The sequence below is a fragment of the Ruditapes philippinarum genome, unplaced genomic scaffold, assembly GCF_026571515.1.
Source record: "Ruditapes philippinarum isolate M1 unplaced genomic scaffold, ASM2657151v2 ctg1993_1_1_1_1, whole genome shotgun sequence".
Lineage (NCBI taxonomy): Eukaryota > Metazoa > Mollusca > Bivalvia > Venerida > Veneridae > Ruditapes > Ruditapes philippinarum.
Window position 1 is genome coordinate 17,119 of NW_026864840.1, and position 16,306 is coordinate 33,424.

The 16,306-nt window shown below is 32.2% G+C and overlaps 1 protein-coding gene across 2 annotated transcripts; it reads left to right on the forward strand.

The window, feature by feature from the left end:
* Window positions 1-532: 532 nt before the first annotated feature.
* Window positions 533-15,846, forward strand: LOC132727001 (glucosidase 2 subunit beta-like). 2 transcript variants are annotated; one of them, XM_060712414.1, is made up of 9 exons: window positions 533-653; window positions 4,832-5,239; window positions 6,061-6,152; window positions 7,594-7,733; window positions 9,448-9,602; window positions 10,958-11,093; window positions 12,032-12,135; window positions 13,074-13,195; window positions 13,418-15,846. In XM_060712414.1, the coding sequence occupies exons 2-8, from the start codon at window positions 4,868-4,870 to the stop codon at window positions 13,170-13,172; spliced, it is 1,098 nt and encodes a 365-aa protein (XP_060568397.1). In that variant the 5' UTR covers window positions 533-653; window positions 4,832-4,867; the 3' UTR covers window positions 13,173-13,195; window positions 13,418-15,846. The 2 variants fall into 2 exon arrangements, with proteins under 2 accessions (XP_060568397.1, XP_060568396.1); XM_060712413.1 differs by having other exon boundaries at window positions 13,074-15,846.
* The last annotated feature ends 460 nt before the right edge of the window (window positions 15,847-16,306 follow it).

Below are 16,306 nucleotides of genomic sequence, written 5' to 3' on the forward strand. Positions count from 1 at the left end.
ATTCATGTCATTCATTCATGTCATGTCATTCATTCATTCATTCATTTAATGGCATAATTCAATGACCACTGTCCCTTCAGAATGTTGCTGGGGTTGTAACTGGTAGGGGACTTATGGATTGATTGCAATACTATGATAATTGCTTGTTGACTGCTATCAAAGTAGTTGTTCTGTTTATTGACTGCTATCATAAACCAGTGGTACAAGTGCAGATTGCAGAAGTCGACATCCTGACACTATATATATATAGTTGGATTTGAGCCCACGACCTCCGGATAAAGAGTCCACTTTCCTTCCTCCACTTAAATAAAGTCTATAAGTTTCATTTTATCTAAATCTCTGCAAACTGTAAAGTACGGAAAGAACAGTTGTTGTTTAATCCCTGTTTCTGAAAGAAAGAAAGAAAGAAAGAAAAAAAGAAAGAAAAAAAGAAAGAAAGAAAGAAAGAAAAGAAAGAAAGATTTTTTTATCGGATATGGTACGGGATTCAGGAACAAAAACAAGCACGGCATATAGTCTATCTGCCAGATCATGTGACATACGTGGCTGTGAACAAAATGGCTGCGCCCATGGTGTTTGTCAACATTGTTGTCAACGGATTGTCTTGCCTTAGGCATGCGGAAAACATTAGTAAATAACAATTTACTTTGCAGGTATGTCATATTTTCTACCCTGTTTTAATTCTATACTTCAGTTTAATGTTGATTTTTAAGCTTTTGATGGTACATGCAGATAATTAGAAAAAACCTGTAAACATTGTTATGCTTAATTAATGCTGCAGCTGCTTATGATAATAATACTTATGATAATCATCAGTTAACAGGCTGGTGAAAATGCCGTATCAGGCTTATGACATAAAAAATCATATTTCTAGAAAAATAATCAAGATATTTCTTTTAAACTTTGTTTGTTTATTGAACATAATGTAATATGAAAAAGGCAAAGCCTCAAAGCGAGCTCGATGTACTTTTAACGTCAAATAGTATGAAATAATCGTTCATTTTTATTTCAAATGCAGTGACCAGTGCGTGTGACGTCACACGTACTGTGTTAAATATGGCTCCGTCCCTGTCGTTAAATTAATAACGAGTTTTGGAAACGTTGATAAAACTTTGTTTGTTTATTTTATTTCACTCTATAATTTATCAAGCGAAATAAAGTTTATTAAAAGTGAAATAAATGTTAAATTTAAAACGTTTGCGACATTGAAAAAGCGTACTTGATTTGATTGTTTTGCACGTGCTGTTTGGCGCTACATTGTGACGTCACGTAAACAATACTTTAAACGTCTGTACAGCGTTAACGACTGAATAAAAGATATTGGTGTTCGGATTCATTTTCTTAGTTAGACCATTTTCTTTCATTCTAGATAGTTTTCACAACAAAATTCGACAAAAAACTGTTTTTATTTATCAGATTTTTCAAACAAAATGGCTCTTTCAAGTTTCATTTTACATTTTCCGTTTTAAAACTGTCATTCGTTATTTTATACACAACTTCCGTTGTTCTGGTTCCCTGTCCAATTATGGTTCCTATAGACGTGCGCGGGTGACCAGTCTACACATCCGTTTTCACAAACTCCTCACAGTGATTACCTCCCTTGGCAGAATTGTAATCACTGCCTTCAAAGACGTCACATGATGATGAAAGTCACATGACGTAACGTCGAAATTCAAATGTAAATATCGACCGTTACATAGAAAATCTAACGTCATTTTTCTCTTTCTGTTTTATTTTTAACTTTTAGTGCCTACGTTCGATATAGTTTATCAAAAAATTATCAAAAGTGTACAAAATAACGAAAAATAAATTCAAAAGCTAAAAAATATAAAATATCAAAATATTGTCTCGGTAGAAAATATTCTCATAATTTTAAAATTATTTCTAAATATTCATATTATTTATTTATTTATCCATAAACATTGTTTAATCAATGAGAAAAAACTTAACTGATAGATAAAAGCAGTAAATAAAACAATTTTTGAAAAAAATATAGTATATCAGAAATTCTGATATATCGGGACCTTGGTGGCAGAGATCTACGCCGAAGCATTAAGGGGAGATCACTGCGTGGAGATTGCCGTTTTCAGTCAGAATTCCTCAGTTTTTATCGTTATCTTTTAATTCGAAAAGTTGCGATGTGTCCAATTCGGTACTTCGGACGAAAGTTTTCAAAATCATCACTTAGCAGGTACTCGCGTTACCGTAAAGCTCGCTTTGCGAGCGGGCCCTTCGGGCCAGCTCGTCGAGCTCGCTATAACATAAACAGAAGGTAACTGTCACTTTTTTGAGAATTATTTCCCCTTTTTCATGTTTATATGACAGATAATTTTTGAAGTCCTTAAAAAATATGTTGCAATGTAAAATTCTTAACAGAAATGTGTCCGAGATCTTCATTTTGCTCAAAATTATTGCGCCGGTACCTTTATTCTATATATTTGGATTTAATATTCTGTTTCTGGGATTTGTATTTTGACAATTCTTTGACAGTGAACATTATACTTTGAAGTTTTCTTTGGAAACTGAATGAAATGTATACTGAAAGGTGTTGGAGTAATAAATTAGATCATAAAGAAGTTATTTAACCTATTTTGTTTTATACTTTGTATATGTAAGATATTTTTTAAGGACTTGGAAAATTATTGGGCTAAGAATTCCACAAAAATACAATTTTTGATTTATTTTAATCTAGGAAGTGGCTAGCGGTACGGGCCTGTACGGCTAGCCAAAAGTTCTAGCCGTATGTGAGTCACGTACGGGCCCGTACGGCTAGCCAAAAGTTCTAGCCGTACGTGAGTCACGTACGACAAGCCAGGACGTACTGTATTGGCTAGCCGTAAGGCACTTTTCAAAATTATATGGAAGTCGAAAATATGCATATGTTACTTTATGACTTTAAGCGAGGATTTTAACCAAGAAACAGCAATTGTCTTCGTATGTTTACTCTCGCATTGTTGGCTATCGATCTTTGTCATCTGGTTGCATTTAAACAATTGAAATAGTTTACAAAGTTTTGATAATAATCCTTTTTGGTTTCATTAAGTTTAATTTTCGACACCTTTAAAATGGAAAAAAAAACAACACCGAAAATAATTGTTGTTGGGCTCTGATAATTGCGTCAATTACTGACGGTATAGAAGTTTGTCCATCATATTAAGGAAAGTTTGCATGTTCCGTGAAACGCATTCTAAAATGCCATTGTCAGTCCTTAGATAGGCTTTAATTAAGGCTAATCAATTGATTGTGCTTTTATGTAAAAATTATACAATTATTTTTGCTTAGCACCGTTTTCTTTTTCAATGTTCTTTTTTATCTATTTATTTATTCCACTACGATCAATATTTATTCGATCCATGAGCTTAATAAACAAAAATGATTTAATAATTCATCTTTCATACAAATAAAACAACAAATGATAAGCATGAAAATCAACGGTATAACTTATAACATGCAACTTTGACACTTTTAACAAGATAGATTATACAACGCTAGTTCGTATTCATTTTTTTACAAAATGACAGAGCATCTTTGTTAAAGTGAACACACGAGGACAAATGCAGAAACTTGATTATAATCCTAGTTTAAAGACACAAAATAACATATGCATATAATTTTGAAAAGTGCCGTACGGCTAGACAATACAGTGCGTCCTGGCTAGTCGTATGTGACTCACATACGGCTAGAACTTTTGGCTAGCCGTATAGACCCATACGGCTAGCCACTTCTTTTAATCTATGTATATTTCTATGTTATCTCTTTTTCCACATTTTTCTGTTTTCAATGCCCTAGCTGATCTATGTAAAGAAATTATATTTTTTATGTTTTTAGATCTCAGTGGAGTTCATTTAAGTCAAATTATTGCTTTACCTAGAAATTGTGCAGTTTAAAGAGACTCCACTGAGGTTTTTTGACATGATGGGACTGAAAATATTTTTTCCAGATAAATGTACCATTTGATGTAGGTTTAGACCACTAATCTTTGTGCAAAATTTCAGATCATTTGCGCACTTCGTTTTTCCAGAATAATTATTCAAATTGTAAAAAAATGACCCAAAATGAAAAGCATTTAAACGCTTTTCACTCAAATCGGGCTAAGAAAAGCATAAAAATACAATTTTCAATTTATTTCAAAGTATATTTCTTAACTATCTTTGCATATATTTCTGTTTAAAGTGCCCCAGCTCATTTATGTAAGAAATTCAAATGTTATGTTTTTAGGCTTTTAAACCTCAGTGGAGTCCCTTTAATATCCAACACTGAGAAAAGTGGAGCACGATGCTCCTCTGATGGCTTTTGTTTTGTTATGAAGGCATAAAAACATGTCTCTGAGCAATAACTGAAGTTTAGACTGATAAATTTTTATATCAAGAATTATAGAAAAGTAACCTCCACTGATGTTCTTTGTGTTAAAGATCCTGTAACACAAATTTCTTTATGGTTTTAAATCATAAACTTTAAGATGATGCTCAAAATAAGATTTATCAATATTGTAAGTTCCAAAAATCATTATTTGTAAAGATATTACCAAATATAACATTTCATGTAAATAAAGGGAGGTAATAAGAAATTTATTTTCCATAAATTCAAAGTCAAATTTTTCAATAAGAAATGAATGCATATATTTTAATCATTACATAATTATAATGCATACAAATATTTGCAGTACATATAATTTATTTTACATATTCTTTGATGTTTGAAAATTGTTTTTATAAGCATAATTATACACATATATAAAATTTCACTTTAGTGTGGTATACAACCTTAATTATAACATACAGGATCTTTAAATTCCATACATAATTTCTAAACATGTAACTTTAAATTTCAGAAGTCCTAGACACATGTTTCAACAAATTACTCAGCAATGAACTTGCCACTTGTAAGAAGAAAGTACAGAATTTTATCACTGATTGCAGTGGCTGGGATAATATATCTGTGCTTCCAAATATTCTCAATGAAAGTGCTCAATTTTTCTAGTAAACATGACTTGAGACAGTTATCAAAACAACAAAATGGTAAAGTATTAGATGATTTTCACCCAAAGTCAGATCTGAAATATGTGAAAGATATTCCCGTTGCCAAAGGTAAAAAAGTGCCTATAGATAGTGTTGTTAAAACAGTTGATAAACAGAAATCTATAAATGATTTCACAAAATTAGTTAGAGGTATTCACTTGACACATGTGGAGGATTATAAACCAAATTCTGAAGGAAAATTTCAGTGTCTTGATTCAAAGGTAGGTAGTTTTAAGTGATTCTAAATAACTTGAATTTTTTTTTTTTTGATTGGGTTTTACGTCACACCGACACAGTATAGGTCATTTGGCGACGTTTCAGCTTTACTGGTGGAGGAAGACCTCAGGTACCCTTCCATGCATTATTTCAGGCACGTACGGGCACCTGAGTAGAACCACCGACGTTCCGTAAGCTAGCTGGATAGCTTCCTCACATGAAAGAATCCAAAGTCCCTGTCGGGATTCGAACCCACAGCGGTGAGGAAATAACTTATACTGTTTGAATTATATTATATACCAATTAAAGAAAACATTGTTTAAAGGTTTAAGTGCTTGTATTACTTTTAGTCTTTAAATTAAAATTTAAATATATAAATACATATCGTCACTTTATTGCAATAACTGGTTAACACCTATTTACATTTGTAATTTAGAAAGACTTTTAACTCATTACTGCACTAAGGTGATAATATATTAAATAAAATTGTTTTATTGTATAACATGCTTTTCAGATACATGTGTATTTGTTTTTTTCAATTTTTCCAATTTCAGTTATAAATGAAAATGAGCCGCTTCACGACAAAACCAACATAGTGCGTTTGCAACCAGCATGGATCAAGACCAGCCTGTCTATGCGCACAGTCTGAACAAGATCCATGCTGTTCGCTATCAATTTCTCTTCTTGTAATAGGGTTGGTAAGTGAACAGCATGGATCCTGATCAGACTGTGCGGATGCACAGGCTGGTTTGGATCCATTTTGGTCGCATACACTCTATATTGGTTTTGTCATGAAGCGGCTCAAATGTTTTGTATACCTTTACAGAAAATGATACCTTTTTCCTCTGTTAATGATGATTATTGTGACTGTGATGATAGCAGTGATGAACCAGGTACCTCAGCTTGTCCTCAATCTAGGTAGGTTTAAATAATACCATAATCTCAATCAGGATAACTTTACATCTTTAAATACCCTACACTGCTGCTTACCCTCAGTCAGGGTAACTTTATCACATTAAATACCTTACACTGCTGTTTAGCCTCAGTGTGGGTAACTTAACCTCATTAATTTTTAACTATCAAATACTGTTGTTTACCCTCAGTCAGAGTAACTTTGTACTACAAAACACTGTTGTTTACCCTCCGTCAGGGTAACCTTACCTCATTAACTACCAAACACTGTTTTTTACCCTCAGTCAGGGTAACTTTACATCATTAACTACCAAACACTGTTATTCACCCTCAGTCAGGGTAATTTTACATCATAAACTACCAAACACTGCTGCTTATCTTCAGTCAGGGTAACTTTACATCATTAACTACAAAACACTGCTGGTTACCCTCTGTCAGGGTAATCTTACATCATTAACTACAAAACACTATATTTACCCTCAGTCAGGGTAACCTTACATCATTAACTACCAAACACTGTTATTTACCCTCTGTCAGGGTAACTTTACTTTGTATCAAAGTTTGGGGAACTTCTGTTGAAAATGCGTCAGATTTAAATCGTATACAATGTACTTATACATGCACAGTGCGTTAACTGGAGTGCAGGTATTAATTACCTGCACTCCTGAGCACTCCCATTGATTGGTTCATTTTTGCTGGGGTTTACATATTGTGACGGCAGAGAAAGGAAACGTGACAGATATATAATATTCAGATGCTCCTTCATTTGTTACTTTTTTTCTGGGGTTTCATATTGTGACAACAGGGAATGTGAGAGAGAAAAGAGAAAGAACACTAAAACACTCCGCAATCTGATTATGCTCTTTCTATTACATATTAACTACCAGACACTGCTGTTTAACCTCAGTCAGGGTAACTTTACCTCATTAAATACTGTACACTGCTGCTTACCCTAAGTCAGGGTAACTTACCTCAGTAACTACCAAACACTGTTACTAGTATTTACCCTAAATCAGGGTAACTTTATCTCCTTAACTACCAAACACTGTCAGGGTAACTTTACCTCATTTACAACCAAACACTGCTGCCTACCCACTATCAGGGTAACGTTACATTACTAACAAGCAAGTAACCCCATTTTTATCCAACAACCTTTGATATGTCATTTGTGTCCTACAAACATAGCGTATATGTGTTAAATATTAGCATTTCAGTGTAGGCGTGTGGTGAAAAAGATTCACTTTTTAGTGACAATTAGTGGGTCTTTACGCTATGTGGATCTTTGTCACTGTAAACAGTCATTTTCTTAGGTATGTGATAAATAGAATATCTTCATGTGGCGAGAATAATATTGTTTTATTCAACAAGTTCAATAAATTTAGTATTGAACCAACACTCATTCAAAATCCTCTATTTATGACTTCGTTTTTTTTCTTTATATTTATAGATTTTATTGCACGTTTCAAAACCCTGATATAGAAGCGCAATATATACTGGGGTCAAGGGTCAATGATGGCGTGTGTGACTGTTGTGATGGAAGTGATGAATGGACTGGAATATCTGTATTTTCTGGCGTTCATTTAACAGGTAAATCTATGATGACCAGGCCCCGTGTTCACAAAGATTTAAGGATAAAGATCAGGATCAAATTAAAAAAACTCTAATATTCTTCATTGTTTATCTTCATAGATTAATTATCTAATATTAATATTGACATGATAAAACTGGACTTGCAATTGCAAGTGTATGAAATTTTAGAATAAATTTATTGTTATTTTTGCAAGATACGGACATTTTACAGTTGATCCAAATATTGATCCTGATCCTAAAATTGATCCTTATATTGATCCGAATCTTTTTGTATTTGCTTTATTATTTGTTGTTTTTATCCCAAAATTGTTTGGTTTCTTTGCAAATCAGAATATTTTTACATTCTGAATATTTACCATTTAATTCTAACAAAACACAATTTAAGTAACATAAAACAATGAAAATAAAATCAGGATCACATGATCCTGATCCTGATCTTTTCTTAGTGAACACAGGGCCAGGAAATATCATTTTGAAGTGGCCCATTATGCCTCATAAATGCCTCAAAAGTTTTTTTAAATTTTGTTGAACGTTTTTGGTGTATCAAAAAAGAATTACCTTAAGCTGTTGCTTTTTGGCAATATGTACAGGTATGGTGAAATAGTATTTTGTATGGGAGTCAAATACTATTACATATTGCTTCTTCTATGACAAATTATTTCACATTGATTGCTACTTTCTTCAGGTGACAAGTTTCTAACATTCTCCAAAACCATTATTTGAAGTGTATAAAGCTATATACAACATGTATCTGATACAAACATTATTCTTTGGATTTTAAGAATGTATACTTACAAAATGCTTGTATGAAATAAATATGTTAATTTATTGCCTTAAAAGTGAATGCGCATGCACAAAATCATTGCTAAAGGGATAAAACCCTGAATGAAATGACAAAATGATATTTTGTTCTGGAACTTTTTTTTTCTTTTTTTTATTTTAAACATGGTGAATAGTTAACTTAAGTCTCACAATGCTTGTGTAATGAAACATTGTGAATAGTTAAGTCTCACATTGCTTGTGTAATGAAACATTGTGAATAGTTAAGTCTCACAATGCTTGTGTAATGAAAGATTGTGAATAGTTAAGTCTCACAATGCTTGTGTAATGAAACATTGTGAATAGATAAGTCTCACAATGCTTGTGTAATGAAACATTGTGAATAGTTAAGTCTCACATTGCTTGTGTAATGAAACATTGTGAATAGTTAAGTCTCACAATGCTTGTGTAATGAAACATTGTGAATAGATAAGTCTCACAATGCTTGTGTAATGAAACATTGTGAATAGTTAAGTCTCACATTGCTTGTGTAATGAAACATTGTGAATAGTTAAGTCTCACAATGCTTGTGTAATGAAAGATTGTGAATAGTTAAGTCTCACAATGCTTGTGTAATGAAACATTGTGAATAGTTAAGTCTCACATTGCTTGTGTAATGAAACATTGTGAATAGTTAAGTCTCACAATGCTTGTGTAATGAAACATTGTGAATAGATAAGTCTCACATTGCTTGTGTAATGAATCATTGTGAACAGTTAAGTCTCACAATGCTTGTGTAATGAAACATTGTGAATAGTTAAGTCTCACATTGCTTGTGACAAAACTTTGAATGGCAATTCTGATATTTCATCTATGAAATATTTTGAATAGTTAAGTCTCAAAATGCTTGTGACAAAAATATAGTTTAATATACATGTATTGATATTTTTAGATAAAAGAATGGCAGGAAGTTTACAGCATGCGCCGTGTAAAGATGACTGTCAGGCTATTCTCAAGGTCAATGAAGAAGATGCCAGAATACGAGAACTGGGAAAAAGATTAAAACAAACTTATTTAGAGAAAGGGCGTAGAATCTCTAAACCAGAGGTAGGGTTTTTCGATTAACCTTTTAAATTTATTTTTTATCATCAAATAAATTGTAGCAATTTTCCACAGCTGACTTATTTGTTGGTATTTTCATGCCCTGCAGACTTATAGTAATTTCACTATCCGTCTGTTTGTCTCTCAAAGCCGTCCAACACCCAGTTGTTTATAAGCTGCATTTTATCCATAATCGTAGTTTAAGATTGAGAAAAGAAGGGAATGACATAAACGGTTAGTTTTAGTAGTAAGTTTTACTAATTCATGTAGAAAAATGCCATACACCCTAACAGTTTGTATGTCTCCTGTGTACAGAGCAACTTCATTTTCGGTTTGGTAGATAGATATCTATGTCCTCTAACTTTAGTTGGAGTTTTTGTCAGTAGGATCAAGATCAAGGTCATTATTGGTAAAAAATGTATTTTTACACTTTTGCTCATTCAGCATTTATCTGAATACCAATGTCTTTCATATTTAATAGAACATATCTTTGGTTGACCTGCACCTTTTTGTGGAAAAGGGGTCACTTGGATAAAGGTCAAAATCACCAGTGCTTAAAATAGATTTTAATACTTGCCCTTACAGCCTTTATTTATCATAATTATCGGGAAGAAATCATGGGTAGACATCTACATTTTGTTGAAGTTTGGAATAACTGGATTAAAGGTCAAGGTTGTTAGTTCTTCAAATAGAGATCTACACTTTTGCTTATACAGGTTTTTTTTATTGACCAATGTCTTCCCTGTTAGTGTAAGGGTCTTGGGGTACAAATTTAAGGTGTGAAAAATATTTTTTACCCTTTTACTGGTACAGTCTTTATTGATCTATGTCTTTCATACTTGTTAAGAACTTAAATTGAGTATATATGGTTCTTTTCCTTTGGTAGTAGTGAGAATGCATTGTGGTCAAGGTCACTAGTGTTAAAAATATATATCTTTTTTTACACTTTTGCTCATACAGACTTTGTTAACTGACTGATGTCTTTCGTATTTGTTACAATTACAAATGTACATCTAATTGCATGGGTACAAGTTTTCAGGCATATGCCTGGAGTTCAGGTTTTTTACACTCCTAAAAGCACTCTTTTTTTCTTTGTAAAACCAGTCAAAATAATGTCTAATTCAGGGTTTTCAAGTTTTCTGATATTTTTAACTGGCACCCATGTAATTGTATTCAACCAATATTTATATGGCATAATCACATGTAATTATGTTTCCCATTCAATTACAAAATTAATGTTCAAATGTTTATGGTACAATAACATTTTTATGTTCACCACTTAATTATATGGAACAAATACATCAAATTATGTTCACCATATATTAATATACTTTGAGAAGAGTTCTTTGAATATTTCACAGCAATATGGACCGAATGGTGTGTTCTATAAATTGTCAACAGAGTGCTTTGAGTATGATGCTCATGAATACAAGTACAAGTTATGTCCCTTTAAGTCGGTCAGTCAACAGGCATTTCCATCAGCACCAATAGATCTGGGTAAGATTTATTTTCATTTCAATTTTTATATGCTAACCTACTAACCTACTATCAGGTAGTTGTTACAGAGGTTTGTTTAGATCTCAAATTAAGGACAATATCATATTAAAGGGAGACATTGGCAAAATTTTCATTTCCTCGTTTTGAATTTTTGATTTATTATTCTGTAAATGTGATCGAGATGAATACACTAGGCAGTCACAAGAACAACACTTTTCTCCTTATAAAGAATTAAATGATGGTTTCCCAACCTGACCCACGTGGGCATATATTCATGTCGGTTAGGTTAGAACATTAAGATGTCACAATTGTTGTCATATTGAACTCTGGAAACATTAAAGAACACGTCAAACGAATGACTTAGACTTGTTTCAATCATACAATATCCAAAATATCTCTTATTGTATCTTCAAGGGTGTGTTCAAGTCACAGGACATGTTTTTAAAACTACTGGATGATTCTGTCTGCGTCTCAATTTAAAAGTTTTAGAATTTTTTTAAATGTATAAAGCTACATTGTATATATCTGCTGAAAAAAGATGTTTAAATTTTTAGAAAAAAAAATGCTTTCAAAATATCTGTATGAAACGTAAATTTAAGAGCATATGGCACATTCACGATGCAATTGATAAACCGTTTTAATCCTACTAAAATAGCAACATAATATTGTTCAGGAACAATATTTTCTGATTACATACAAATATTCATGTGTGTTGAATGAGACAGGCACTCTTTGCTACAGTTATTTTGAGAAACAGGTAAAAATATAATAATGAGCCACGTCACAACAAAACCAACATAATGGGTTTGTGACCAGCATGGATCCAGACCAGCCTGCGCATCCACGCAGTCTGATCAGGATCCATGCTGTTCGCTGTCAGTTTCTCTACTTGTTATAGGGTTTGTTTGCCACTAAATTATTATTTTATATTATTACAGGAAAGAGCCCTATATGGAAAATTAAACTACCAGGACATTTTGTTTTGAAGATGGACAAAGGTGACTCATCAAGATGCCCTATGGGTAAACACAGAAATACTGTGGTTAGTACAAAATGTTGAACTTGAATTTTATTCTAAGACTACAATACTAAAATAAGATTACGCAAATTGCATTGCACAAGTTACATTACACAAATTACTTAACACAAATTACATTACACAAGTTGCATTATGCAAATTATATTACACAAATTACATCAATTACACAAGTTACATTATGCAAGTTACATAACACAAATTACATTACAAAATTTACATTAATTTTCACAAATAAAATTATACAAGTTGCATTACGCAAATGACACTACTCAAATTACATTTCACAAGTTACATAACATCAATTTTATTACACAAGTTAAAAGACATAAGTAAAATAACGCAAATTACATCATAGATATTTCAGTACACAAATGACAGTACACAAGTTACATTACTCAAATATAAGTAACATTACTCAAATTTTATTACACAAGTGAAATTACAGAAATTACATAACCCAAATCACATTACACAAATTACATTATACAAATTGTATTGCACAATTGCATTACACAAATTATATCACATCAGTTATATCACACAAATTACATTACACCAATTGCATCATCCAAATTACATTACACAAATTACATTAATTACACAAGTTAAATTACACAAAATACATTATGCAAATAGCATCACACAAATAATATTACATAAATTACATTACAGAAACTACATTATTCAATATACATTTATAGTATTAAATTACAAAATCAAAATTACATAAATTACATTATACAAATTACATTACACAAATTACATTACAGAAACTACATTATGCAATATACATTTATATTATTAAATTGCAAAATCCAGATTACACAAATTACATTATACAAATTTCATTACACAAATAATTATTACAGTATACAAATTTCATTACACAAATTACATAACACAGTCAATATGAACACTGATATTATATGTAATTATTTCAGGTGACATTTATATGTGGTCTAACAGACAAGATTGTGAAAGTTTCTGAAGAAGAAAAGTGCTCATACTCCATGAAATTTTCAACACCTGCAGCTTGTTGATGAAGGTTATGTTTTAGGAACGATAAATGAGCCGTGTCACGATAAAACCAACATAATGGGTTTGCGACCAGCATGGATCCAGACCAGTCTGATCAGGATTCATGCTGTTCGCTTTCAAACTCTATAACAAGTAGAGAAACTGATAGCGAACAGCATGGATCCTGATCAGACTGCGCGGATGCGCAGGCTGGTCTGGATCCATGCTGGTCGCAAACCCAATATGTTGGTTTTGTCATGACGCGGCTTAAATGTGTTTTAAGAGTATACATTCAGTTTAAGTTTTTGAAGAAAAAAACAAGCTATTATCATCCCATATTTTGTTATAAAGTTTAATCAGAAAGCAGCAGAAATCCTAAAAAAAAACTGACTTGCATAAGTATTTGTTAAAAGAAATTTGTGAAGTTTGCTGAAATTTTTTTAACCACCCATTCATCATTGGAGCGCCTTAATGGCGAGAAGATTTAGAAAACATCAAAGAAGTGACTGTAACTAGGAAAACAGGGGTCGTTTCAAACAGCAAGTGCTGATAATGAACTGCCAGTGCTGCCAGTATAAAGTCAAACAAAGGGAGCAAACATATTATTGAGTTGCAGTGTTACTTTTAAACACTACCAAAGATTTAGGACGTTTTCATTGTTCATTATGTATCGTTTAGTACTGGACTTTAACCTGCAAAGATAAGTAGTATCATTGTGCTTAAAAGTTGCTACATTCCAACCTCTTGGATATAGAGACTGTTGGCTAGACTTCGTTTCTAAATAGGACATCATCAGGACAGTACAGGAAGCACACATACATCATTTCATTATGGAAAAATGAACAACATTTAGCTGGTTCTCTAGACACCAGAATCTGATAAACTTCCCAGGTTCATGTCGTAACAGCAAAAGCGAAGAATGTTAGTGTATATACACATTTTTATCACATGGTTTACTATAGGCAGTCAAATAACTTTATTTCCTATCAAATAGGACTTCCAGTATTATACTGTTTCTTTCATAACTTAACTTTTATGTTTATTGATATGATATATATTTATTTTTAACACACATCAGTGCCGATTTTGCGACTCCGTAAATATGGTATTGCACGGCCGTGCATATATTTTGACGTGATGTCATTAGTGTTATACAAACATAGTGTAAAGAAGTGCTAAATGTTAGCGTTATACTATAGGCGCGTCAATTAAAAATAACTCTTATCTCACTTTAAATGGTCTTTATTTTGATTATGTGATAAATAGAATATTAAATTCGTGTAAGTTCATTACTTAATTTATTGCACTCGTTGAATATAATAATATTATGCTTGCCTCAGGCTCGCATAATATAATTTTATTCAACTCATGCAATAAATTTAGTAATGAACTTACACTCATTCAATATATTATGTAGAGTGTGATGTGATGTGAGACGCGGCTTTTCGACTTGTCTGATAATTGTACAAAGGTGTGTGATTAATACTTGTAATAGATATCCAGACTATGTTAACACTGGCGATTCTTCTAACTTGCTGGTTTTGTTGATACTGGCGATTCTTCTTACTTGATGGTTGTGTTAATACTGGCGATTCTTCTTACTTGTAATGATTGTGTTAATACTGGCGATTCTTCTTACTTGCTGGTTGTGTTTATACTGGCGATTCTTCTTACTTGATGATTGTGTTTATACTGGCGATTCTTCTTACTTGATGATTGTGTTAATACTGGCGATTCTTCTAACTCGTTGATTGTGTTGATACTGGCGATTCTTCTTACTTGATGATTGTGTTAATACTGCAGATTCTTCTAATTTTCTGGCTATGTTTATACTGGTGATTCTTCTTACTTGCTGATTGTGTTTATACTGGCGATTCTTCTCACTTGCTTGCTATGTTAATACTGGCAATTCTTCTTACTTGCTTGCTATGTTAATACTGGCGATTATGCTTATTGCTAGCTGTGTGTTCATACTGCCGATTCTTCTAACTTTCTGGCTATGTTTATACTGGTAATTCTTCTTACTTGCTTGTAATGTTAATACTGGCGATTCTTCTTATTGCTGGCTGTGTGTTTATACTGTCGATTCTTCTAACTTTCTAGCTATGTTTATACTGGCGATTCTTCTTACTTGCTGGCTGTGTGTTTATACTGTCGATTCTTCTAACTTTCTAGCTATGTTTATACTGGCGATTCTTCTTATTGCTGGCTGTGTGTTTATACTGTCGATTCTTCTAACTTTCTAGCTATGTTAATACTGGCGATTCTTCTTATTGCTGGCTGTGTGTTTATACTGTCAATTCTTCTAACTTTCTAGCTATGTTTATACTGGCGATTCTTCTTACTTGCTGGTTGTTTTTATACTGGTGATCCTTCTTACTTTATGGCTGTGCTTATACTGGCGATTCTTCTTACTTGTTTGCTATGTTAATACTGGCGATTCTTCTTACTTGCTGGTTGTGTTAATACTGGAGATTCTTCTAATTTACTGGCTATGTTTATACTGGCAATTCTTCTGAATTGGTGGTTGTGTTTATAAAGACAATTCTTCTTACTTCTGATTTTAACAGATTCCGTTATATAACTCTACGAAATGTTAAAAATTTAATCAAGATATAAATGATATTTGTTGTTGAATTGTTTTTGTTTAATAAAAAAATGTAAAATTATTAAAGAAATAATGAATATGAACATACATGTATTAGCTAGTTATTAACACATTCACAACCTGAGCTGTGCAAGAAGTCAGACGGAGCTGAAATTTGGATGGACATGATGTAAAAGGGTTAAATTAGCCACAGTGTGTTCTATAAAAAAATGTTTTTCACAAATGAAAAGCATGGGTTATAGCTATTTCTTTACCTGAATAATGTAAGTTTTTTTTTAAAATTTAATAAAATTAAAAAAAACTTTTCTATTTACGATTTTTTCCCTTTGGGAAAAAATAAAAATTTTTTGGGTTTAGTTTACATGTAAGAAAAAACCAAAGGTGATTTCTTTTCCCTCCAGTTTCCTGTTTTTCCACCACGTGAAAAATTTTATCTTTACATTATAAAAAAAAATGTTAATTTTTGGGGACCCTTGGGTAGTACAAAATAAACAGCGAGATTTGTAGCATCATAACATATATCATACTGTGATTGTTTTTTTGTTAAAG